At 38.8% G+C, this 26,441-nt stretch overlaps 1 protein-coding gene across 3 annotated transcripts in view; it reads right to left on the reverse strand.

Annotated features, from left to right (window-relative positions):
* The window catches only part of Mpp7 (membrane palmitoylated protein 7), a 278,049-nt gene that overhangs the window by 69,831 nt on the left and 181,777 nt on the right, over window positions 1-26,441 (reverse strand). For 2 of the 3 annotated variants that reach the window (XM_029472157.1, XM_021150579.1), the window contains exons 6-11: window positions 24,803-24,934; window positions 23,618-23,699; window positions 22,442-22,527; window positions 21,329-21,403; window positions 20,980-21,176; window positions 20,469-20,533 (exon numbers count right to left, since the gene is read on the reverse strand). In XM_029472157.1, coding sequence (XP_029328017.1) covers window positions 20,469-20,533; window positions 20,980-21,176; window positions 21,329-21,403; window positions 22,442-22,527; window positions 23,618-23,699; window positions 24,803-24,934 — 637 coding nt within the window. Of the gene's footprint in view, window positions 1-9,869; window positions 9,945-10,500; window positions 10,543-11,434; window positions 11,447-11,563; window positions 11,585-20,468; window positions 20,534-20,979; window positions 21,177-21,328; window positions 21,404-22,441; window positions 22,528-23,617; window positions 23,700-24,802; window positions 24,935-26,441 lie in introns of all 3 variants that reach the window. The other variant, XM_029472156.1, reaches the window with a different exon arrangement.

Genomic DNA, 26,441 nt, shown 5'->3' on the forward strand with positions numbered 1-26,441 from the left:
GCTTGCAACATAATCCAGCTGAAACAAAGGTTGGGTCTGTAGTTTTTCCCTATATAAACAAAGAGCTGAATATTAAGCTTTGAGCTTTGATCAGAAAACCTTTGTCTTGGCTTCATACTTCTCTCTTCCACAGGTCCTTTTTCATTCCCAGCCTCCCTTTCAGGTATACTCAGTTCTCTGTGGCTGCTGTCAGCTACAGAAGCCCTTCTTCACTGCCAATTTGTGGATTGTACATCTTAGGATACAATAATTATATAATTTATTTACCCCTTCTTCCAAGTAATGGATTATGCAGTGTACAATCTAAGCATTTCATAATTCATCTACCAATCCATTCCCACTCCCAGTGGCCCCATTCCTTAGTATCTAAGTAACTTGTTAATATTGCCCCCCCCCATCTCTAATGAGCTGATCTACATCAGAATGGTAACTTGCAAAGACAAGCTCTCTAACTTCTCTTGAGCAGCTATCTATCATGCTTGCTCATGAGATACATGTAGACTATAATTCACCAATCAATTCCAAATTCTTGTCTAAAGTATTCCCATCCTTTTAATTCCATCTATTCTAGTCTCAGCTGGGTTCTGTTCAGCCACCATTTTCTCTCAGATATACAATCTACAGGCTTCACAAGTAATTCTTACAGAGGTTGTGTGATTATCTTTTTTCACTACAATATTCCTATCCCTAGGTGAAGTAATTAAAGAAAACCATCCAGGAGATAAAAATGGAACTAGAAACATAAATAAATAAATAAATAAATAAATAAATAATAAATAAATAAATAAATCACACAGGGAGACAACTCTGGAGATAGAAAGCCTAAGAAAGAGGTCAGGAGCCATAGATGCGAGCATCAGCAACAGAATACAAAAGATAGAAGAGAGAATCTCAGGCGCAGAAGATACCATAGAAAACATTGACATAATAGCCAAATAAAATACAGAATGCAAAAACGTTCTAATCCAAAACATCCAGGAAATCCAGGATACAATGAGAAGAGCAAGCCTAAGGATAATAGGTATAGAAGAGAGTGAAGATTTCCAACTCAAAACGCCAGTAAATGTCTTCAGCAAAATTGTAGAGAAAAATAAAAAAAATAAAAAAAACCTCCCTAACCTAAAGAAAGAGATGTCCATGAACTTACAAGAAGCCTACAGAACTCCAAATAGACTGGATCAAAAAAGAAATTTCTCCCATCACAAAACAGTCAAAATACCAAATGCACAAAACAAAGAAAGAATATTAAAAGCAGTAAGGGAAAAGTAACATATAAGGTCAAACCTATCAAAATTACACCACCAGAAACTATGAAAGGTAGAAAATTCTGGGCATGTTATACAGCCCATAAGAGACCACAAATGCCAGCCCAGGCTACTATATACTCAGCAAAACTTCCAATTATCATAGATGGAGAAAGCAAGATATAACATGGCAAAAACAAATTTACACAAGATCTTTCCACAAATCCAGCCCTACAAAGGATAATAGATGGACAATGTCAACAGAAGAAGGGAAACTGAATACTAGAAAAAGCAAGAAAGTAATCTTCTTTCAAAAACCCAAAAGGCGATAGCCATACAAACATAAAAATAACATAAAAAATAACAGGAAACAACAATCACTATTCCTTAATATCTCTTAACATCAATGGACTCAATTCCCCAATAAAAATACATAGATAACCAGATTGGATATGTAAACAGGACTAAGCATTTTGCTACATACAGGTAACATACATCAATGTTAAAGAAAGACACTACCTCAGAGTAAAGGACTGGAAAAAAAATTTCCAAGCAAATGGTCCTAAGAAACAAGACAAAATAACCATTCTAATACCAAATAAAATTGATTTTCAACCAAAAGATATAAAAAAGGATAAGGAAACACACTTCGTACTTATCAAAGGGAAAATCTACCAACAAAAACTCTCAATTCTGAACATCTATGCACCAAATGCAAGGGCACCCATATTCATAAAAGAAACTTTATTAAAGCTCAAAGCACATATTGTTCCTCAGACAATAATAGTGGGAGACTTCAACACCCCACTCTCATCAATGGTCATGGAAACACAAACTAAACAGACACAGTGAAATTAACAGAAGTTATTAACCAAATGGATTGAACACATCTATAGAACATTTCATCTTAAAACAAAAGAATATATGTTCTTTTCAGCACCTCATGTATCTTCTTCAAAATTGACCATATAAACAGTCATAAAACAGGCAACTGATACAAGAAGATTGAAATAATTCCATGCATCCAATCATATCAACACAGACTTAGTCTGGTCTTCAATAGTAACAACAACAACAAAAACAACAGAACAATGTGTTACTCAATGATGTTGGTCAAGGAAAAAATAAAGAAAGAATAAAAAATAAAGATTTTAGAATTTAAATAAAATGAAGGCACAACATATCCAAACCTATGATAAAATGAAAGTAGTGCTAAGAGGAAAATGCGTAGCTCTGCGTGCCTCTGAAAAGAAGCTGAAAAGAGCATACACTACCAGATTAACAGCACATCTGAAAGCTCTATAACAAAATGAAATAAATACACCCAAGAACAATAGACAGCAGGAAATAATCAAACTTGGGGCTGAAATCAACCAAGTAGAAACAAAAAGAACTATACAAAGAATCAACAAAACCAGGAGCTGGATCTTTGAGAAAATACACAAGACTAACCAGACTAATGAGAGGGCACAGAGACAGCATCCAAATTAACAAAATCAGAAATGAAAAGGGATACTTAACAACAGAAACTGAGGAAATTCAGAAAATCATCAGATCCGCATACAAAGGCCTATACTCAACAAAACTGGAAAACCTGGATGAAATGGAAAATTTTCTAGACAGATACCAAGTACCTAAGTTAAGTCAGGATCAGACAAACCATCTAAACAGTCCTATAACCTATAAAGAAAAAGAAGCAGTCATTAAATGTCTCCCAACCAAAAAAAGCCCAGGACCAGATGGATTTAGTGAAGAATTCTATCAGACCTTCAAAGAAGATCTAATACCAATACTCTTCAAAGTATTCCACAAAATAGAAACAGAAGAAACACTACCAAATTCATTCTATGAAGCCACAGTTACGCTGCATATTCTCCCTTGGGGAGTGAAGTTTCTGTTTAATGAAGAACTTGTCACAATTTCATTTCATAGAGGACTTCATAAGATATTTTTTTTAATTCTATCATGCTTAATGTTCCAAATAGATTTTAAAAATTGGTTAAAAAAACAACTACATAATAATTTGTTAAGATTTAAAAAAAATAATAATTTAGTATTTCACTCAGTAAATGTTCAATATTTCTTTGCTTATTAAATCATAAAAGAAATATAGGAAAACACAATCAAACAGGTGAAGTAATTACATAAAGATGTCCAAGATCTAAAAGTGAAAATAGAAACAATAAAGAAAACACTAATAGAGGCAAACCTGGAAATGGAAAACCTAGGAAAGAGGTCAGGAATTACAGATTAACGTATCACCAAAAGAATACAAGAGAAGGAAGAAAGTATCCCAGGTGTAGACGATACCATAGAAGAGATTCATACAACTGTCAACAAAATTTCAAAATATTAAAAACTCCTAACTCAAAACATCCAGGAAATTCATGGCAAAATGAAAAGACAAAACCTAAGAATAACTGGAAAAGAGGTGAGTGAAGATTCCCAGCTCAAAAGACCTGAAAATGTTTTCAACAATGTTTCATAGAAGAAAACTTTCCCAACCTAAAGCAGATTCTAAGAGAACACAAATGATAGCCCAGGCTACTATACCGAGCAAAACTCTCAATCAACATTGATGGAGAAACCAAAATATTCCAGGACAAAACCAAATTCAAACATTATCTATCTACCAATCTAGTCCTACAGAGGATCCTAGAAGGAAAATTCCAACACTAGGAAGTTGCCTATACCAAAGAAAAGACAAGATATTAAGTATCTCACAACAAAGCCAAAAGAAAAGAACTACAAGTACATAAAGTCATCTACAAAAGAAAATATAACAGGAACCAACAGTTATCTGTCTTTAATATCTCTCAATATTAATGGACTCAACTCAGCCATAAAAAGACATGTTAACAGACTGTATATGCAAGCAAGATCTAACATTTTGCTGCATACAAGAAACACCTCTCACAAAGACAGAAACTATTTCAGATTAAAAGGACAGAAAATAGTCTTCCAAGAAAACGGTCCCAAGAAACAAGCTGGAGTTGCCATCCTAATATCCAATAAAACAGACTTTCAACCAAAAGTTATTAAGCGTGAAGAGGAAGGACACTTCATATTCAAAGGGAAAATCTACCAAGACAAAGTTTCAATTCTGAACATCTATGAGCCAAATGCAAGGGTTCCTACATTCATTAAAGAAACTTTACTAATGCTCAAAACACACATTGAACCCCACAAAGTAATAGTGGGAGACTTCAACACCTCACTCTCACCAACAGACAGGTCATTGAAACAGAAACTAATAAGAGACACAGTGAAACTAATAGAGGTTATGAACCAAATGGACATAACAGATATCTACAGAACGTTTCACCCTAAAACAACAGAGTACACCTTCTTCTCAGCACAAAGAATCAGCAAAACCAAAAGCTGGTTCTTTGAGAGAATCAACATGATAGATAAACCCTTAGTCAAACTAATTAAAGGGACCAGAGGCAGCATCCAAATTAACAAAATCAAAAATGAAAAGGGAGGCATAAAAACAGAAATGGAGGAAATTAAAAATAAATATCATCCTACTACAAAAGCCTGTACTCAACAAAACTAGAAAATCTAGATGAAATGGATGATTTTCTAAACAGATACCACATACAAAAGTTAAATCAAGAGCAGATAAACTAAATAAATAGGACCATATCCCATAAGGAAATAGAAGTCATTAAAAACTTCCAAACCAAAAAAAGCCCACGGCCAGATGGATCTAGTGCAGAATTCTATCAGACCGTCAAAGAAGACCTAATACCAATATTCCACAAACTATTCCATTAAATAGAAAGAGAAGGAACACTACCTAACTCATTCTATGAAGTCACAATTACTCTGATACCTAAACCACACAAGGACCCAACCAAAAAAGAGAACTTCAGACCAATCTGGCTTATGAATATTGATGTAAAAATACTCAATAAAATTCTTGCAAACTGAATCAAAGAACACATCAAAACCATCATTCACTACTATCAAGTGGGCTTCATCTCAGGGATGCAATGTTGGTATAATATACAAAACTCCATTAATGTAATCCACTATATGAACAAACTCAAAGAAAAAAAAAAGATCATCTCAGAAAGAGCAATTGACAAAATACAACACCCCTTCATGTTAAAAGTATTGGAGATATCAGGAATTCAAGGTCCATACCTAAACATAATAAAAGCAATTTACTGCAAACCAACAGCCAATATCAAATTAAATGGAGATATTTTAAGCAATTCCACTAAAATTCGGACAAGACAAGGATGTTCACTCTCCCCGTATCTATTCAATATAGTACTCGAAAGCTAGCTAGAACAAGAAAACAAGAAAAAGAGATTAAGGGGATACAAACTGGCAAAGAAGAAATAAAGATCACTATTTGCACATGAAATGATAACACACATAAGTGACCCAGTAATTCTACCAGAGAACTTCTCCAGCTGATAAACAACTTCAGCAAAGTAGCCAGATATAAAATTAACTCAAATAAATCAGTAGCCTTCCTTTACACAAAGGATAAACAGGCTGAGAAGGAAATTAGGGAAACCACTCCCCTCACGATAGCCAAAAATAATACAAAATATCTTGGAGTAACTCTAACCAAACAAATGAAAGATCTGTATGACAATAACTTCAAGTCTCCCAAGAAAGAAATAGAAGAAAATCTCAGAAAATGGAAAGATCTCCCATGCTCATGGATTGGCAAAATTAACATAGTAAAAATGGCCATCCTAACAAAGACAATCTACAGATTCAATACAGTCCACATCAAAAATCCAACACAATTCTTCAAAGACATGAAAAGAGCAATTCTCAAATTCATCTGCAAAGGCAAAAATCACAGATTAGCGAAAACAATTCTTAACAATAAAAGATTTGCTGGGGGAATCACCATCCCTGACCTCAAGCTCTACTACAGAACAATAGTGATAAAAAAAACTGCAAGGTATTGATACAAAGACAGGTTGATCAATGGAATAGAATTGAAGATCCAGAAATAAAACCACATATTTAAGCACACTTGATCTTTGACAAAGATACCAAAAATATACAATGGAAAAAAGAAAGCATCTTCAATAAATGGTGTTGGCCTAGCTGGCTATCTGTATGTAGAAACATGAAAACAGACCCCTATGTGTCACCTTGCACAAATCAAGGACCTCAACATAAAACCTCATACACTCTAAGAGAAGAGAAAGTGGGAAAGAGCCTTGAAGTCATTGACACAGAGCAAAATTTCCTAAATAGAACTTCAATGGCCTACGCTATAAGATCAAGAACTAATAAAAAAATGGGACCTCATGAAATTGGAAAGCTTCTGTACGGCAAAGGACATAGTCAATAAGACAAATTGGCAGCCTACAGATTAGGAAAAAAACTTCACTAACCCCACATGCAATAGAGGACTAATATCCAAAATATTTAAAGGCTTCAAGAAGCTAACTAACCACCAAAAAAATCAAACAACTCAATCAAAAAATGGGGTATAGAACTAAACTGAGAATTCACAACAGAGGACTCTCGAATGGCTGAGAAACACCTAAAGAAATGTTCAAAGTCCTTAGTGATCAGAGAAATCAAAACAACCCAGAGATTCCATCTTACACCAATCAGAATGGCTAAGATCAAAACCTTAGGTGACAACACATGTTGGAGAGGTTGTGGAGAAAAAGGAACACTTCCTCCAATGCTGGTGGGATTGCAAACTGGTACAACCACCCTGGAAATCAATCTGGACGTTCCTCAGAAAACTGGAAATAGATCTACTTGAAGACCCAGGAATACCACTCTTAGAAATATACCCAAAAGATGCCCCACCACAGGGGCACATGTTCCACTATGTTCATAGTGGCCTTATTTATGATAGCCAGAAACTGTAAACAACCCAGATGTCCCACGACAGAAGAATGGATACAGAAAATGTGGTTCATTGAAACAATGGGGTACTACTCAGCTATCAAGAACAAGGACATCCTAGGTTTTGTAGGCAAATGGATGGAACTAGAAAATATTCTGAGTGAGGTAACTCAGACCCAAAGACATGCATGGTATATACTCACTAATAAGTGTATATTAGCACTCCCCAAAAAAGTACAGAATACCCAAGATACAGTCCACAGAACTCAAACAGGTCAACATTCTGAAGCACCCAAGTGAAGACACCTCAGTCCCACTTGGGAAGAAGAACAAAGCAACCACAAGGTGGGGATGGAGGGACTTGGAAGGGAAAGGGGACTGGGGTGTGTGTGTGGTGATGGGGGTGGAGGGAGAGGGGAACATGATCTGGTACTGGGTGGGGGAAATGGAGTGAAGTCCTGAAGGCCAGCAGAAAGAATGGAAACAGGAAACCTTGGGAGGTAGGAGGTTGGAATGACCCTCCAGAATTTACCAGAGATCTGGGAGGTGAGAGACTTTCAGGACTCAAAGAAAGAAACCCTAAGTGAAATGCCCTACAGTAGGGAGAGGGAACTTGTAAATCCCACCTCCATCAGAAAGACAGGGCATCAAGTTAGGGATGGGGTTTCTATCCCACAGTCACACCTCTGACCCATAGTTGTTCCCATCTGAAAGAACTGCAGAGATGGAAATGGAGAAGAAGGTGCAGCGACAGGCCCAAAGTGGGATGCAGCTCAAGGGGAGCCCCAAGGCCTGACACTATTACTGAGGCTATGGAGTGCTCACAAAAAGGGGACTATCATGACTGCCCTCTGGAAGACCCAACAAGCAGCTGAAAGAGTCAGATGCAGAAATTTGTACCCAACCAATGGACAGAAGTTGCTGACCCCTGTGGTTTAATTAGGGAAAAAGAAGAGGAAGCTGAGGAGGAGGCCAACCCTGCAGGAGGACTAGCAGTCTCAATTAACCTGGACTCCCAAGATCTCTCAGACACTGGATCACCAACCAGGCAGCATACACCAGCTGATATGAGGCCCCCAACACATATACAGTAGAGGACTGCTGGGTCTGGGTTCAGTCAGAGAAGATACACCTAACCCTCAAGAGATGGGAGGCCCCAGGGAGTTTAGAGGTCTGGTGGAGTGGGGATGGGGTGGGAACATCCTCATAGAGACAAGGGGGTGGGGTGGGGGAGGAGGTATGGGATATAGCACATTCAGAGAGTGGACTGGGAGGGGAATAAAATCTGGAATGCAAAAAAAGAAAAGAAAAAAAGAAAATAATAATTTTAAAAACAGGTGAAACTCTAGTAAATGTGAGTTACTTGGCCTGATGTTTAATATTTCACATTATCAAGTAACCAAATTGATATATACCTTATCTACAGATCATCCAAACTTAAATATGTCCTGTGCTCTGCAGTATCTGCCCTCCTGAGGATAGAGCCTCTGATCACCTCAGGCTGATGGCTACATCTATGAATTGCCACACTGTATATTCTACTCATGTGGTACTGCTAGATGGGAATGCTTTCATCACACAGCTGAGTACAAACATTTCTACCAGGGAGTGTGGACCCCCTTGTCTCTGCTTTGAAAGTAAAAACAACATGACAATGACTGCCTCTGTTCCTGATTCCCAGTGCCCATGATCTTAGATGGTCCTCATGCACTGACTCTGACTCTATTCTGGTCACTAGAAGGCTTTAACTGTAGGGAACACTATCAGAGTATTTCCTCTTGGTGCAGTCAGGGGCACTGAGAACCCAGTTTGGGAAGTTTCCTGGAGGGCAAAGGGCCAGGGAAATGGCTCACTAGATAGAAGACCTGAATTATGATCCTCAACCTATATAAAAAAACAGGCATGGCAGTGTGTGCTTAAAATCCTAGCACTTGGGTTAGCAAGCAGAGAGAGATAGGCATATCTCTGAGACTTGGCCAACTAACTCAGTGAGCTCCATGTTCAGTGTGAAACTCTTTCTCAAAAAGTAAGTTGGAGAGTGCCTGAGAAGATGTTTAAGCTAATACTGGGATTTCTGGCTTTCACATGAAGAGACCCAGATGTGCACGCACATACAAGCATAGACATACACATACACACACAGAGACACCACATTGACAAATCATTAACAAATGAACTCACCCACCTAAACTCTCCACACATCAGACAGACCCTAGCTACCAGGCTGCAAAGAACCACTAAGCAGAGTCTGGTTAGAACCATGGGCCTGATCTTAGATCTACAGGTGTAAGAGTTTGCTGTGTAAGGCCATCAGGATTTCAGGAGGCGAAAGAGGAGGTCCCACTCCACAGAGCATTGGACACATAGCTCTGAAATAAAGAGACAGTGGAAATAGATCCCTTCTCTAATCCTTCAAATATTAGACTCATCTACATCTGGGTGACAATAGACAAGTAAACTAAAATTTTAGTTTGACAGATGACATAAAATGAGAATACTGTGTGTTTTTACAAAACAAAACAATAACCCAGAAGGCAGCTGGGAAGCAGGCCATAGTTGTCTTTATACAGATATGGGACGAACCCGAGGCATTTTCTTAGGTGAGCACTGTGTGCTTCCTTGGGCCTTAAGTCTACTTGTCATAGAATGGATAGGATGCCCCAACCTCAATGCATTGGAGATGATAAAAATACATAGTACCTAGTACACCATCTACCCCACTTATTCAGAAACCATGCATGAGAGTTAATCTTAAGAGCAGGTTGGACTGTTGGTGCTCACCCCGTGTGTCCACATGTCCCCCTCTAACTGCTGAGGACAGAGCTTGTTGTGGAAACAAAGCAAGGGTGTGGAAGGCTAAGAGCAAAACACAGAGGAAGAGAGTCTTGTTGCCTTTAATGGTTTCTAGACAACTTTGCTTCTGTTTACAATGTCCTCCAACATCTCCAAACTAGAAAGCATTTCTCAAATCATACATCATAGACTAATAATAAGGTTTAACTACATTTATCATTAATTATACAACTGTGGAAACAATAAATCACAAGAAAATGTAAGCAAGAAGTTATTTGAGAGAAAGAAATTTATTCATAGCTTTGAACAATCCCAGCAAACTAAATTGTTTAGAAAAGTTCAGAAACTGCTATTGAACAAAACTTTTGACACCACCAGAGTGTGTGCTCATCCTTAATCAAAAGCATATCACCCTTTACAAAGCTGCCTGGAATGCCTCCTGCATAATACCTACAGGGCATTGTAAAAACCATTGTATCTAACCCACTGAGCCTGTCATACAAGGTGCCTGCTCGCCTGAGTATTGGAGCATGCTCATACAAATATGCTAATTTAACGGGAAATAATATAATTATGTTGAAGACAGCAAAGACATCCTCTTCCCGGACCAACTTCTCACCTATGTAGGTTCCGCTGTTGTTATCATCATGTCCAGCATCTTCTAGGTAGAAGGCAAAAGCCAACAGGTCAGGAAACAAAGCAGAATGGTTACAAGCCTAGCCACAGACGCCAGAAGTTCATTACTAGGGCAGGCAGTCATGTAATGCACAGCATGGAGCTGCCCTGCCAATGGATGACACTCAGAAAACGTTTTGTTTTCTATTTAAGTTAGAATATTTTAAAGACCTCATGCAGAGATGCTTTTTTTTTTAAACCTTCTTCAGAGGTTCCTTGATATAGTTCCAAAGAAAATGATTTTTTTAATTATCTGAAATGTTTACACCAGTTGATTCCCAATATAAATTTACTTTTATAAATTAGCTCTTTGATAATATGTAAAATACAGCATTTACTTTGGCTGGCTGGAGTAGACAGAAAGGTGAGACTAGATATACCCTTGCTGATAGGTATGCTGATCCCAAGTTGGGAAGGGAGAAAAAATAATAATGTATTTTCATTAAAAAAACATTTTAAGTTAAACAGTGTGCTGCTATTTGGAGGGATTGGGCAAATTCTGAGCTACACTATTTGAAAGCAGGGAAACAGTTATTTGTCCTCGAGCATTCACACAATCACACCTGGCATAGACTGTAGATACCAAGGCTCTGAGAGGGACAGAACACCTGCCTGTCGTCACACAGATAGCATCAACAACCTTGTTTTTTCCATTTACCTTTATTTAAGAGTAGTTACAGGGATATACACATACTGTGGAAACTGAGATGATTCATTACATAGTTTTTTGTGAAGAAAAAAATATATCTCATACAAAAGAAAGTTTAACCATGATTTGCGATACTGAAAGATGATTGCTTGACATATCTAATTTAATCCTATGCTACTACTCACTAAATAAAGTCGTTAACCACACGGGGAAACTTTTATACATGTACCTTTAATTTCCTCTGAGAAGCATAAAGAAAATGAAAAAGAAGACAGTTAAAAAAAAAAAAAAGCAAACAGAAAATACCATGAAGGTCGAGCAATTCAAGTAGAAAACAACTGAAATAAATTCTACCTACCACATTCAACTGCTTCCTCATCTTAGAAAAGCCAAGGGAGGGAAAACACATATATTTAGACATTTTAAAATGATTGATCAGTAAGTACAGTTTTAGACTGTGCTATAGTCTGCATGTTCAGAATATATTCATTTTAGTAAAGACACAGCGTGGCCATAGAGCTTATTATAAGAAACCAAATGGAAAAAAATAACTAGAAAAAAAGTCAACATTTCTATTCAAAATAGTACCTTGAAAAAGGAAATTTTATTTAATAGATTGGTTAGCTTATAAATCAACACTTTCAATATGTTAAAAAAGCTTCATGGAAAGAAAACAATCAAACGAAGAAAAGATCTCAGAAACAAGCAAGCTTGTCTGAAAATGCCTATGCATTCTGGGATTCCAACAGTATCCTGACAGTCAATTATCACTGTTTCATGGAAGATATTTTATTATTTTTTGTTTTTGGTTTTACTTTACTTGACACAAGTCACAGTCCCTGGCTGGACTATAATGTACTCTGTAGACCAGGCTGGCAGAGAACTTAGTTTTGCTTCTGCCTCTCAAGTGCTGGGGTTGTGGGTGCATGCCACTGTTTGGTTCTCTTTATTCCCAGGTGTTGGCTGTAAAGAGGTTACTGATGGCGTTTCCCACGTTCTTATGCTGCACTTCAATCATGCTCCCCCAGTACTCCCTGTCCATCTTCCCTTGCTCCCTCCTACATGTCACACACGCCCCTCTGCCTTAGTTTACCATTTTGTTTTCCTAGCTTCAACCTAAGAAAATAAATGCTGCATTTAGTTTTGGTGAAGAGGGTTTTTTGTTTGTTTGTTTGGTTGGTTGGTTGGTTGGTTTTTGTTTTTTCGAGACAGGGTTTCTCTGTGTAGCCCTGGCTGTCCTGGAACTCACTTTGTAGACCAGGATGGCCTCAAACTCAGAAATCTGCCTCTGCCTCCCGAGTGCTGGGATTACAGGCGTGCGCCACCACACCCGGCTCTGGTCAAGAGGTTTATCTCACTTTACATCATGGTAAGCCATTCTATCTTTTTTCTAGCAAATGACTTCATTTTCTTCTTTACAACTTAGTAAAGACCTTGGTGTGCATGCATATATCTCATTCCCTTTTCCCACACATTTGTAGATGGGAGTCTAGACTGAATCTGTAACTTGCCTACCATAATAGTACCATGTGGATATGGCACACATTCGGGAGACAAGGGACAACTCTATGATATTGGATCTCTCCTTCCAGTTTTCTGTGTGTCCTGGGGATCAAACTCAGGTTGTCAGATTTGTATAGTGAGCTCCACCACCCACTAAGTCATCCTGCTGGCATAGTCCTTCATTCTTTTAGATATTTGGCCAACAAGTGATATAACTGGATGATACGGACGTTTTATTTTACTTTGATATTGAGTCTTGCTATGTAGCCTTGGAACTCACTAGGTAGAGCGAGCTAATCTTGTGCTTGCAACGGTCCTGTTCTCCCGGTCTCCCAAGTTCTGCAACTATAGGCATGTGCCACCATGACTGATTTGTCTTTAATTTTTGAGGAACCACAACAAAAAGTAGTTTTAAAAAGAAGCTTGTCTTCATGAATTAGTAATTGGATAGCAACTTAGAAGACTGACCAGGAGACTTCTCTTCAGCAGAGATTGGAAAATGTATTGGCAATACACACCAAGCAAAGCCTGAGTCAAGGTGTAGCATATCTCAGAGCAGTGTTATACAGAGCAAATAAGAGGGATAAAAACCCCTCAAAGCTATAAAAAGCAGCAGTAACAGGAAGTACATCAGGAAAAGTGAATACCACTGAGTCACAACACTGGTACAGCTCTATTTGACCACTGTTTTCAAATACGATAGGCAAAGATTATTATTCAGTATCCGACGATGAGCTACAAAGTTAGGATTTATGCATGTTTCTCAGTATTTCTGAACTGCTAAATGCATCCAAAACAAATAATCAGAAGACAAAGAATAAACGGCATAGTCAGAATTAGCAACACCAGACATTGGTGCATATGGAAATCATGCAGGACAACTTGAGTACCACTGTACTGTGCACGGTAAGACACACCTGTAATCCATTATTCATCAGACTGAGGTTGAGGCCAGTTTGGGCAACACAGTGAGAACCAGGCCAGGGCTAGATACAAAGACCCCATCTCATCAAACATACAAATACAACAATAACAACAACAATTCCTGTAAAAATCTTATGAACTATTATAAAGTAGATTGCTAAATCCTGTTTGTTTTCTGCCGGCAATAATAGGATAAGTTGAATATTACAGCCCTGGCTAAAGACTTCTACATCATGGTAATCAGATGATGACAAAGACTACAGGTGTAAACAAAAATTTGAAATGCCAACAATCAACTCACAATAAGTATTTTATGTTACATATAGTATGCTTATTTCATATTCCAATAAGAGGTCATAAATTTACACGCTGTATCAATTTATAAGGTTATTCCTTCATATAGTTATTGAGAAGGATGCTCTCATTTTTTTCAGCACAGTAAAACTAGACATATATATCCAACAGCAAGTTTGTGCTTAATGAATCTCATGTGGAAAAAAACAAACAAACAAACAAACAAAACCCCAAAGGATTCCTTTAGAATTGACAGGATTGAAAAAGGAGGAAAATATATAAAGTATTGATCTCAGAAGAAAGCTAGGGTAACTAGCTTTGGACAACTCCATGAGGACAGGACTTTTAGCCCCATTATACAGACAGAAACACATCCATTCAGTGAAATATAAATGATGTCAACCCAGAAGGCTAGCCATACATGTTTACTTACAAATGCCAAGTCTTTATACTAGAACCAGTTTGTAACTATTCAAGACGAGCTGCAGGACACTACCAATGGAGGGCTGGAACCTCACTTTTTACTCCCTGTATACCACCATTACCTCCAATACTTCTCCCTCTTGAACTGTCCCAACAGTGCTTCTCCGGAGAGCCCGGGAAGGCTAGCACCTGCCCCGTGTTATCAGGATTCAATGGTTTACTGGCTTCAAGCACTGGAAGAACAGGAATAGAAAGCTATGAAACCACAGAGGAATATCCACCAAGGGAATTAGAGGACGCACTGCAAAGGCTGAAGGGGAGGATGCCATGAGCTGTGCACAGCAGAACTGCAGCCACCTCAGCAACGTGGCATTGCTTTCCTAAATCCCCTGAGGTTTCTGATTGCAGTCTTCGGGAAGTGTGGCTAATCCATGACCACAGATCAGCCCCCTAACCATGTACAGATTCATTCTTACGACATGCCACTGGATCTCTATGAAGAACTGGCTTGTAATCCTTCAAACTAGAAGAATCTTCCCTGGACTTGTTGCAGAAGTGACACCATCAGCTACAGCTATGCACAGAATTTACTGCATCAGCACTGTGCAAACACCCAGATGTAAAATCCATAGCCTCACTCATTAACACCTCTTTCCACAAAGCTGGGACCTGTGGGATCATCCTAACAGTTTTACTGAAGGTGAGGCTGTTATAGTTTGGACCCAGGATGCCAAAGGCCCATATTGCCAAGCTATAGGAGGAAGTAGAAGCTTTATAATGGAGCCTAGTGGGAGGGCTTCTGGATCCCAGAGTCATGTGTATGAAGGGGACAGAAGAATCCCCTTTCTCTTTGTCATTTAAACACCCTAGCTATGATATAAACATCTTTGCTCCACAGGCAACCAAGTCATGACTTGCTCCTGGCCACAGGCCAAAACAAGGAGGTAGAGGGGTTATGGACTGGACCCTCTAAAACTGTGAGCCAGAACCACAGCTTTCTCTATAGCACAGGTATTTATTTAGGTATTAGAAAGTTCACATAATGGAAAATACTCAGAGGGCCTTTTAAATTTTTATTTTATATTATGTGCCTCTGTGGGTCTGTACATTTGAATGCGTATGTCCGAAAGGTCACAATTGTTGGATTCTTCTGGAGCTCTAGATATAGGTGTGGGAACTGAACTTGGAGCCTCTACACTAACTGCTGACTAATCTCTCTAGCCCCTGACAGGCACTATTTAAAACTGTGTTTCTATTCATAACAAATGCTTCCAACATTAAGAAAATGCTTGATAAAATTTTAGATACACAAAATTTTTAACAGCATGAGAAATCTGTTTCTGAATTGATGCTATGGGTGTAAACACGAAACACACCCTAAACACACTGAAGGCAGCATTAAGAAGGTATGTGCTCAAGTGAAGTTCTCTATTACAACAACATGTGGGTTTGAATACCAGCACCACATACAGGAAAGTAACACTGCTTTACTGTGTTAAACTCTGTCACTCAATATGATGGATTTATTATGCCCATAATGAGTTATCCTACCTGCTTTCAATAGATTCACCTCATCTGAAATTAAATACTTCCTTTTACATCTACAAGCCCCAAATCAAAATTAGGTAAAATGAAAGATTTTGTGATTTTTATGTTCTAAGTTTTAAACTGTCCAAAATTTTGCACATTTATCTTTTGCCAAGAATTCTATAGAGCTATTTTTAAAGTGAAGAATTTAAATTAATATTATCTAGTTTGCTGTACGAGAACTGTTGAGGTATTTATACTTTGATACCTGCAATGGGAAATTAGGTACTAAAAATAGAAACCATACTTCTATACTCTGCTGTAAAATATTCTATGTGAAAAAAATATTTCCCTACTCATCCTTTATAAAGGCCACAGATACTAGATTTGAATTATATTATATTTGGATACAATTAGGATGACCATTATTAGCTAACATGACTATGTTTCAAGAGAAAAGAAATAAACAATATTTCAAATAAAGAAACTTGTTAGTCCTTTTTACAAAATGAATAGAGATATGGGGATATAGTTCACTGGCAGAGCACTTGCTCGCAAACACAAGGTCCTGGGTTCCATCCACAGTATGGTCCTGCATTTGAGTAAAGGGAGTTGATATATTATACTTATACATGCAAATGAAGCACAAAATAAACTATGCTAACAGAGTAATTGCAGGTTACTAGAGACACTTACCCAGATCTAGGACTTAAGATGCTGCCTCTTGGATATAATAACCCAAAGCTGGTCATATCAAAGAAGGCCCATTGGACATATAATTCTGTCCTTCTGTCTATGTTACCAGTACAGAGCTATTATAAAAAAAACCGTGCGAAGTTTTTTTATATAGTTTTTTATTGTATAAACAATACTTCAAACTGGGGAAGAGGCAGAGAGGGGATGGATCTCTGTATCAAGCTCCCAGTACTTTCATTGTAAGAGTTATTAGGTTTCAGGAATAGTTAAGAAGGAGACAAAGTTTGGAGTGAGACAAAAGGATGGACCATTTAGAGACTGCCATATCCAGGGATCCATCCCATAATCAGCCTCCAAACGCTGACACCATTGCATACACTAGCAAGATTTTGCTGATAGGACCCTGATATAGCTGTCTCTACTGAGACTACATCGGGGCCTAGCAAACACAGAAGTGGATGCTCACAGTCAGCTATTGGATGGATCACAGGGCCCCCAATGGAGGAGCTAGAGAAAATACCCAAGGAGCTAAAGGGGTCTGCAACCCTATAGGTGGAACAACATTATGAACCAACCAGTACTCCGGAGCTCTTGACCCTAGCTGCATATGTATCAAAAGATGGCCTAGTCGGCCATCATTGGAAAGAGAGGCCCATTGGACTTGCAAAATTTATATGCCTCACTACAGGGGAATGCCAGGGCCAAAAAGTGGGAGTGGGTGGGTAGGGGAGTGGGGGTGAGGGTATGGGGGACTTTTGGGATAGCATTGGAAATGTAAATGAGGAAAATACCTAATTTAAAAAAAAAAAGAAGCAAACACTTGTTTAAGAAGCCTGCTTTCTGGATATTACTAATATCTCTTGGTTGTTAAGTGTCACACAACACTCAGGACCTTGTACAGAAATGCTCCTCTCAAAGCCTGGAGTGCTCATCAGTAGTAATATATATTTTTCATAAAGTTACCTTTTATTTTCATTGGCACTTGGAACAAGACTTTAGCACAGAGATAAACACAAAGATAACATGAAAAGAACTTGCCTTCTTTTGCATTCCATGTTGATACTAACCAAGTCACTGTGCCGCTCTAGAATTATCTTCTATGAAGTTTTTCAGTGATTATGATATACTTAGGATCAAATAAGGAGTAAAATTACAGTGCCATAAGCATTCACACAGTGATAAGAGAAAACAAAGTGATTTAATGTGTCATTACACGGGGATATTTAGTACTTCATTCTATGATGTACTTCCCTGGGTCTCAAGCACACTTAAAATTTTAGGTAAAAAAGATTAGGAACTGTGGACACGGCTCAGTCAGTAGAATGTTTTGTGGCTGCACATCACCCTGGGTTTCATGTCCACACTTCCTAAGGTAACCATGTGTTACTGTACATCTATATTCCTAGCACTCAGGAAGTGTGGGCAGGAGATCAGGACTTCAAGATTATTCTTGGCTGCAGAAAAAATCCAAATCCAGATGGGATTACACAAGAGCCTAGCTCAAAATTCTTGTCTCCTTATTGTATTTTTTTTTTCATAAAGTTACAAATCATTTCTTCTAAGGTTCCTTTTCTAAAAGATCTATTTTTGTGTATGTGTGTATGTCTGTGTTCATATCTGTGGGTATCCAAGAAGAACATGTTGGATCTACTGATGCTGGAATAAGAAGCAGCTGTGAGCTGCAGGGTGTGCTCAAAACCAAATCTGGTCCTCTGCAAGAGCAGCACATGTCCATTGACATCATCTGCAAGAGCAGTCCGTGTCCACTGACATCCTCTACAAGAGCAGCCCGTGTCCACTGACATCCTCTACAAGAGCAGCCTGTGTCCACTGACATCATCAATTACTTTTCTTCGAGCATTTAACATCACTTCTACCGAATTTCTATTTTTCTTCCTAGAATGGTCCTGTAACATGGAAAAGGTTGTAACAATGGGGGGTTCTCATTCTAAAGCTCTCCTCAGCATATGAACAGGCAGCCTAACAAAGTGCTACATGGAGAAAAAAGAACAATAGAGTTTAACATGTTTCTAAATTCAGAGCCAATGCAACCATTTCTGTAGACAGCACAGGAATTTCAAGTAGAATTTCAATTTTGGAGAATAAAAGATACTGGCTTTCCTCAAGATTCACAGAAAACTATTCTCTCTGAGAAATGCTATTTTTAAATAGATGCTGATGGATAATTTGGATAATCTTGGGCAGAATTTCCTATCTCTTAGTGAATAAAAATCAAGGTCCAAAAGGAGGGCCATTCAGAACACTAGCCTCAATGTCAGCACTGGGAGGCTGAGATAGAAATCCCACAAGATTGACACTAAAATGGGACACACTTGAGACCTTGTCTCAAAAACCCAAGAAGAATGGGGAAGGAAAAGAAGAAAGGGAAGAAAGACAAAGGGCAGGACGTGAACTTACTACTTGTTCTGTAGTGCTGAGACTGGAAGCCCAGGCTGAGAGCTGGGCAACGCTTTACCACACAGGTATGCTCCTGGAGTATGTGAATGCGACTCAAAAACAAATGCAACCAACCAAACAAATAAATTAAGATGATAATTTTGTAAAGATACCTCTTGAAATAAATACTTATCAGATCCAAATATTTAAATATTAACATAAAATGAAATGATGCCAAACAATGAATAAAAAAACCTCCATTACATCTTGTGTTTATACCAACACTCTACAAACACACACAACACACACACACACTCAAATCCACACACATTTATACCAAGTTGAGAGAGCAATTAAAAAGTTACCCCTTCTATGTATTTCTTTGAAGAAACATATGCTTAGTACATTTTCAAAATAAATGACAATTCCTAACTACTTCAAAGAGTACGGTTCTAAGCTGACTACAGTTCAAAGCTGAGGACATTTTCAAATTTGAGAGTAGTCTCATTTCCTCACTGTTCAGTGGCATACTTCATCTAAAAAGCACTGAGTATATTCCAGCCACGCAAATTCCCCACCAAGGTCCAAGTTCAGTTCCTCAGAGATGGAAGAGCTAAGTATTACAAGTCACCACGCGTAGAAACAATGCAGCATTGAGTTTCAGGCCTTCTGACCTCTTAGAAACCCATAGGTATTAGGAGGAACATATCTTCCCCCACCCCAGACTGAACAGCAGCAAAAGCAAGCCGGCTCTGCTCACTCTGGCGGAGATTTACTCAGCTGTAGTCTGGCTTCCTTACTATGTGAGTCCTGGGCTGTAAGTGGCTACAAACTGAAGGAAATAACAGGAGATGTGAAAAATGCAGCAATACTAAAAACAGATGTTGGGATAAAATTTCAGGGCCATTTATTTGTTCCTTTCACTTTTTAACATGCAATCTGTATGATTTTTAAAGGGGGGGGGACTTTTTTTTCTCTTTAAATGCCCAGACACATGGAACATTTACAGAGATGAAGTGTACGAGATGGAAACCTGAGGGGGCAAAAGAGGGAAATAAAGACAAGCAGAGGGAAGGATGAACTAAAAGAAAAAATGTCCCAAGAAGCATGGATGTTCTTAGGCACAAATGCTTTTGTGCCCAAGAAAATGATAGTTTTATTTTGTTTGTCACTAATTTTTACTGAGAAATATTTATTCCAAACTCCCTGATTTGGGGGTCGGGAGCAGAGCTGTAGCTCTATTACACAGCCTGTAAGCGCTGGAAGTTACTGATGGCTGTCTCAGGCAGTGAGTCGCACATTACAATGAACAACCTACCATATATTTTCTTGCAAAGATATCATATTACTGTGCATTACTTCTGTGTTGGGTTTCCGAGAAATAACAGTCCACGAGCTACTGCAGGATACCATGACCCCTCCTCCCCAGAGCACCTGCTTTAACAGTCAGAAACCAATAGCAGGATCAGGTTACTGTGCACTCTTATTAACAAACTTACATGATTTCGTGTTGGAAAGTTTCAGAGGCTGAACTACTATTTCTGGTCGTCTCAGAGCCAGTCTCCTGGGGGAAGAAAAGGTCAACAATGTGCCTATGAACTTTCAGCTGAGGTTCAAGGTTAACAGCACCAAAATATAAAATTTGTAAGGATGATCTTGAAAAAACTTAAGACAATATCTTCAAATTAACTAAATCCACAATTTTAAATTACCCCATCTTTCCTGAAAGGACTTTACTTTTCCATCTTTCCCTGCAGCACACACCCAGATATTAATGTGTGAGTGTCTGCTGGTTTCACAACGGAACCCCAAGAGTACCTGGTACTGCCATATTACTTTTAGTCATTATTCATACAGTTAGACAAAACAGAGCTCCAAATCCAAACCCAAGGGATAATAGATTCGCAGGCAGGGTTTGCAACTCATTTTTATCATAACTGCTAAAGTGATCTTCTGCAGGACACAAAAAGTCATTTGAAGAAAGGTCACTGCGTTGTGTTGGTAGCTCACCGTTCCTGGAAGTGCTTGGAGGGAATCAGGCCCGCTCTGGGGTTGGCATCTCCTTCATGCTTAGCCTGCCACCATGTCACATCATCTTGGCTCATAATCTGAAGAATGTCCCCCTTCCTGAAAGACAGCCCTGCCTCTTTACACGGGATTGCCTTGTCTTCCTTAGGATCATAGTCAAAGAGGGCTTTGATAAATATCTGGAACAGAAGGAAAAATGGGAGAGGTCAATGTGTCTGTCTGCGTTCTTGCAACTTAGACTTTAGAAATGGTAATTTTCAAAGCCGATATGTATTAGTTGAAAAAAAAATAACATTAAATCACCCACCCAAACAATATTTTAAAGACTTACCTTGCCTTCTTTAGAAGGTGTCTCCTCTTTGGTGCTGGGTATTATCTTAAATGTAATTGCTCCCTTGGACTGACTCTGGTATCAGGGATCAAAGAAAAGGTCATTGCTAGAGGTAAGGAGAACATACGACAGACAGGTAGGGAGCGAAACACATCTAGGGATATTTTGTCTTGGTATTCTCCTTAGAAGAAGCCAGAAAACTAAGTTTGTAGAAATTCTGGAAACACGATAAAGCTCTAAAGTGTGTCAATTCTGCTCAAAATCACATTTACACTTTTATAACCTGTGCACTTAAGGCATCAATACATCTACTGCCATCCACTGTTATGTTATGTCAAAACAGACACAAGCACACAGTATGAATGAGGCTTGAAATGAGTATAATAGTTAGTGACCAGAACAGATGACACAAAGATAAGANCCTGACATTAAGCATTGGTATCCATAATTGATGAAATAAAAACCTGATACCAATACTGTCCTTTCTGTGGTTATGAATATGGGTGAAATTCACTTGGCAGCAATATGCATTGGAAAAGCGACTAAGCACAGCCAGGTCAGGTTTATTCTGGTGGGAAGGTAAACAGTGTGTATAACAAATCCATCGAAAGATTTAAAGGCAGACGAATGTCTATTCCCATTTAATTAAAACAGTAATTCCATGAACCAGATACTTGCTAATTGTTTCAGTCCAAGGCTACCTCCTTGTTGGTGGACATTTATAAAGGCGTCTGTTGGAGGTACTCACTCATCTTTCTATTGCTATAGGTTTGCATTTTTATATACCCCTATACCTGAACTTAAGACTTAACAATTCCTATGACTAAAACAGTTTCATTCAAGTTTTAGCACTATGAGTGTGGGTCAGAAAGAGCCTCACACCAGCAGTTCAAATGCCACGTTCACACTGACCAGAAATTCCGAAGTTATAACCTCATTCGACCCTCAAGGAGCATCAGCAGGTTGTTACTGCTGCCTCCATTCACTTCGTGAAGGAGCATACTGACACTAAACACAGAAGCATTTCTAAGCATGTGAGCAGCACTCTGAATCTGAGGGCGCAACCTAAACCAGGCTGAGACACCTAAGACTTACAAAAAGGTAACAGCTTACCAAAATCTTTATTATTTCCTCAGGCCTCTTATCTTCCACTGGGATTCCATTCACTTCCCTCAGCTCATCACCCACGTGAATAAGACCTGACAAATACAAACCCAGTACGTGAGCAGAACCACAAAACAACACTGTGACTTGTGACTGTTTGGAACAGTCAACTGGCCGCCATTCCTCAAAGTGACTTCCGTGCCAAAAGGAGGCCTCCACACCTCACACGCTTCAATTGTGCACGTCTCCAATGATGACTATTATACAAGTAGATAACAGGACCTTGGTCTCTATCTGAAAATGCTAATGACTGGTAACTTAGAAAGTAATTTATTTTTATTATTCACTATTTTTATTTGGTATGACTGTGTACATGTCACGCATATCATGTTTGCACAGATATGTATCTATTTGTATATACATAGACCAGTGCTCAAATCTGGCATCATAACTTAGGAGGGAAACTACCGTGTTTTTGAGAATGGATCTTCCACTGGCCTGGAACACACCTAGATCTGGTTACACTGGTTGGCCTCTAGAACTCCTGAGAACTGGGATGATAAGCACATTTCACCACATTGGATTTTAATGTGTATGTTGTTGATAAAACCTGGTCCTCACACTTGTACAACAAACCAGAACCTAAAATTTGTAAATTCATTTTAAAAATTGCATGCACTAGGGTTGGAGAGATGGCTCAGTGGTTAAGAGCACTGACTCCAATTCCAGAGGTCCAGAGTTCAATTCCCAGCAACCACGTGGTAGCTCACAACCATCTGTAATTGGTTCTGATACTCTCTTCTGGTCTGTCTGAAGATAGCAACAATGTACTCACATATATAAAATTAATCTTAACAAAAATTGCATGCACTAAGCAGTATGTATCAGAAGGAGTAAAATAGATCATAATATAACTTGTAGGTTTAGGGCTCTATCTCTGTGGCAGAAACACTTAAATAGAATTGCCAAGGTCATAGGTTTGACCTCAGTACTGTGGAGAACACTTGGGAAGACTGTATAAGCTAAGATCACTGAGGGAGATTCATCTACTATTTATCTGTCTGGTGTCTACATTTCAACATAGTGAGGAACATCTTGTTCTTGGTTCTGCTATATTGGATCAAAAGAATTACTCTCAGAACACAACACAATTTGCTTTTATTCAACGAATGAAGAAGCTCTTACCACTTCTATCTGCAGCTCCTCCCCGCATGATTCGGGCCACAGTGATTGCTCCAGTCTGCTCATCTTTTTTAATGGTAGCACCCTTTCAAATAAAAAAAAAAAATGGTGAGAGACGAAAAAAGGCATTTGTGAGAAGATTTGTGAAATGGGTTGTAAGACAGGTGTGAAATAACTCTTACTTGGAACGACTAGAGACTACTACAAAAAGAAACGGGTCAGGGAGCAAACATACCGACTGTCCTTCAGAGACTCCTCAGAATGTACAAAACTTAAGCTACATGCCACTTAGTACTTCAGTACAATTAAAAATTCATACGATCTTAAATCTCTTCCAACTCATGCAAACATTTTCTTCTTTAAACTATCTTAGACTGCTTTACTTTGGAATACTTGCTCATTTCATTTTGTCCATATATCACACGATAGGAGGCTGGAGAGATGATGGGTCAGTGGTTAAAAGTATGTACTACTCTCACAGAAGACCAAGGTTCAATTCCCAGCACCCATGGTGATTCACAACCAGCTGTACCCCCAGTCCCAGAAGATAAATGTAGGAAGAATACTTGTGACACAGACATACATCATGAAAACAAAATATCTCTTTGGATAATCTGGGTCTTTTGTTTTGTTTTGTTTTGTTTTTCCCGAGATCCATAGCAGAATGCACCCAGGGCTCTGGAGATTAGGACATGACTTCTTTGGATGCAAATGGGGCATTATTCCACCAGTCCCAGGTCCTTTGCTGCAGTTCAGCACCATAGGAATTCTAATGCCAAAATAAACAGTTCTATTTATATTGTCAAATGTTAGATACCAGGTTAATTTCTCTTCGTTATTTTAAAATAAATCAGCTTTCTAGAATAGCTGTAAGCACAATTTTCAACCACATCATTTAATTTCTAATCAGGCATACTTGGCTACATGTTAAATATTTTCTTACACCTGTCAGTAGGTTATATTTCAAGGTTATTGCTATTAAAAAGCAGTAGAATGCCTATTCTTTTATTTGGATTTTTGTTAGATATTCTAAGTCATCTCCTTTGGATGAAGATGTCCTATTTATCTTTACGGTGTAGGGGCTCAGAAGAAGCATATCTTAAAGAGAAGTATAATGCTTTACGCTCATCTGACTTGGCTCCCTGTGAGATCTACTCATGTCTGAAGATAGATGCAGAACAGGCTCACCAGGGGCTCTCTATTTTTGACCAGGCGGATTATTTTCACAGAGTCTTCCTCGTCATCAATATCGTCAGGCACGGGAGGCAATACAGGATCGTAACTCTTTTGAGCCACAGTATCATGTACTGACAGCAAAGCCTGTAACACCAAAGGTTCATAAAACATTCATCAGATATGAAACCATAAATACATTGAAGTACTAATAAAAACCAAATAGTACTGTGCTCTTGTCATATTGATTGTAAGGAAACCATTTGAAGCAGGATGTCTTCGGTTCAGGGAGTGGGGTGGGGCAGTCCTGTGGGATTGTGGAAGGCAGACCTTCTCCACTGCACCTGTACCTCCACTTCCAGTAACAACGACATATGGCGTCAAATCTGCATTCCATTTTTTCTAACCTGTATTTTCTCTAGTAATTCCTATAGGGTAACAGCTGGGGCACATTTTATCAGTATTCCTTTTGAAAAAAATGAGGACACAGACACATTGCCAATGTGTAAACAGAAGCTTGAGATACTGCCCATATCTTCTTAAAATTTTAAAAGCATCTTTGTATATGACTGTGAAACATATATGCATGTATGTATGTTTGTGGATATGTATGTGAGTGCATGTGGGGCATGGGTACATTTGTGCACATGTGGAGGCCTGAAGTTAATATCAGGTGTCTTCCTTGATCCCTGTTCATTGTATGTACAGAGGCAGGGCTTTTCTCTGAATCCAGAGAAGAACATTGCTTCAGCTAGTCTGGCCAGCCAGCTTCTACTTTTTTTTTTTACATTTTTTTTTTCAATTAGGTATTTTCTTCATTTACATTTCCAGTGCTATCCCAAAAGCCCCCTATACCCGCCCACCCCACTTCCCTACCCACCCACTCCCACTTCTTGGCCCTGGCATTCCCCTATACCGAGGCATATAAAGTTTGCATAAACAATGGACCTCTGTTTCCACTGATGGACAACTGACTAGGCCATCTTCGGATACATATGCAGCTAGAGACACGAGCTCCAGGGGGTACTGGTTAGTTCATATTGTTGTTCCACCTATAGGGTTGCAGACCCCATTAGCTCCTTGGGTACTTTCTCTAGCTTCTCCATTGGGAGCCCTGTGATACATCCAATAGCTGACTGTGAACATCCACTCCTGTGTTTGCTAGGCCCCGGCATCGTCTCACAAGAGACAGCTATAACAGGGTCCTTTTAGCAAGATCTTCCTAGTGTATGCAATGGTGTCAACATTTGGAGGCTGATTATGGGATGGATCCTTGGTAAGGCAGTCTCTAGATGGTCCGTCCTTTTGTCTCAGCTCCGAACTTTGTCTTTGTAACTCCTTTCATGGGTGTTTTGTTCCCAATTCTAAGAAGGGGCAAAGTGTCCACACTTTGGTCTTCGTTCTTCTTGAGTTTCATGACATTCACAAATTGTATCTTATATCTTGGGTATTCTAAGTTTCTGGGTTAATATCCACTTGTCAGTGAGTACATATCATGTGAGTTCCTTTGTGATTGGGTTACCTCACTCAGGATGATGCCCTCCAGGTCCATCCATTTGCCTAGATATTTCATAAAATCATTCTTTTTAATAGCTGAGGAGTACTCCATTGTGTAAATGTACCATAATTTCTGTATCCATTCCTCTGTTGAGGG

The sequence above is a fragment of the Mus caroli genome, chromosome 18 (genome assembly GCF_900094665.2).
Source record: "Mus caroli chromosome 18, CAROLI_EIJ_v1.1, whole genome shotgun sequence".
Classification (NCBI taxonomy): Eukaryota; Metazoa; Chordata; class Mammalia; order Rodentia; family Muridae; genus Mus; species Mus caroli.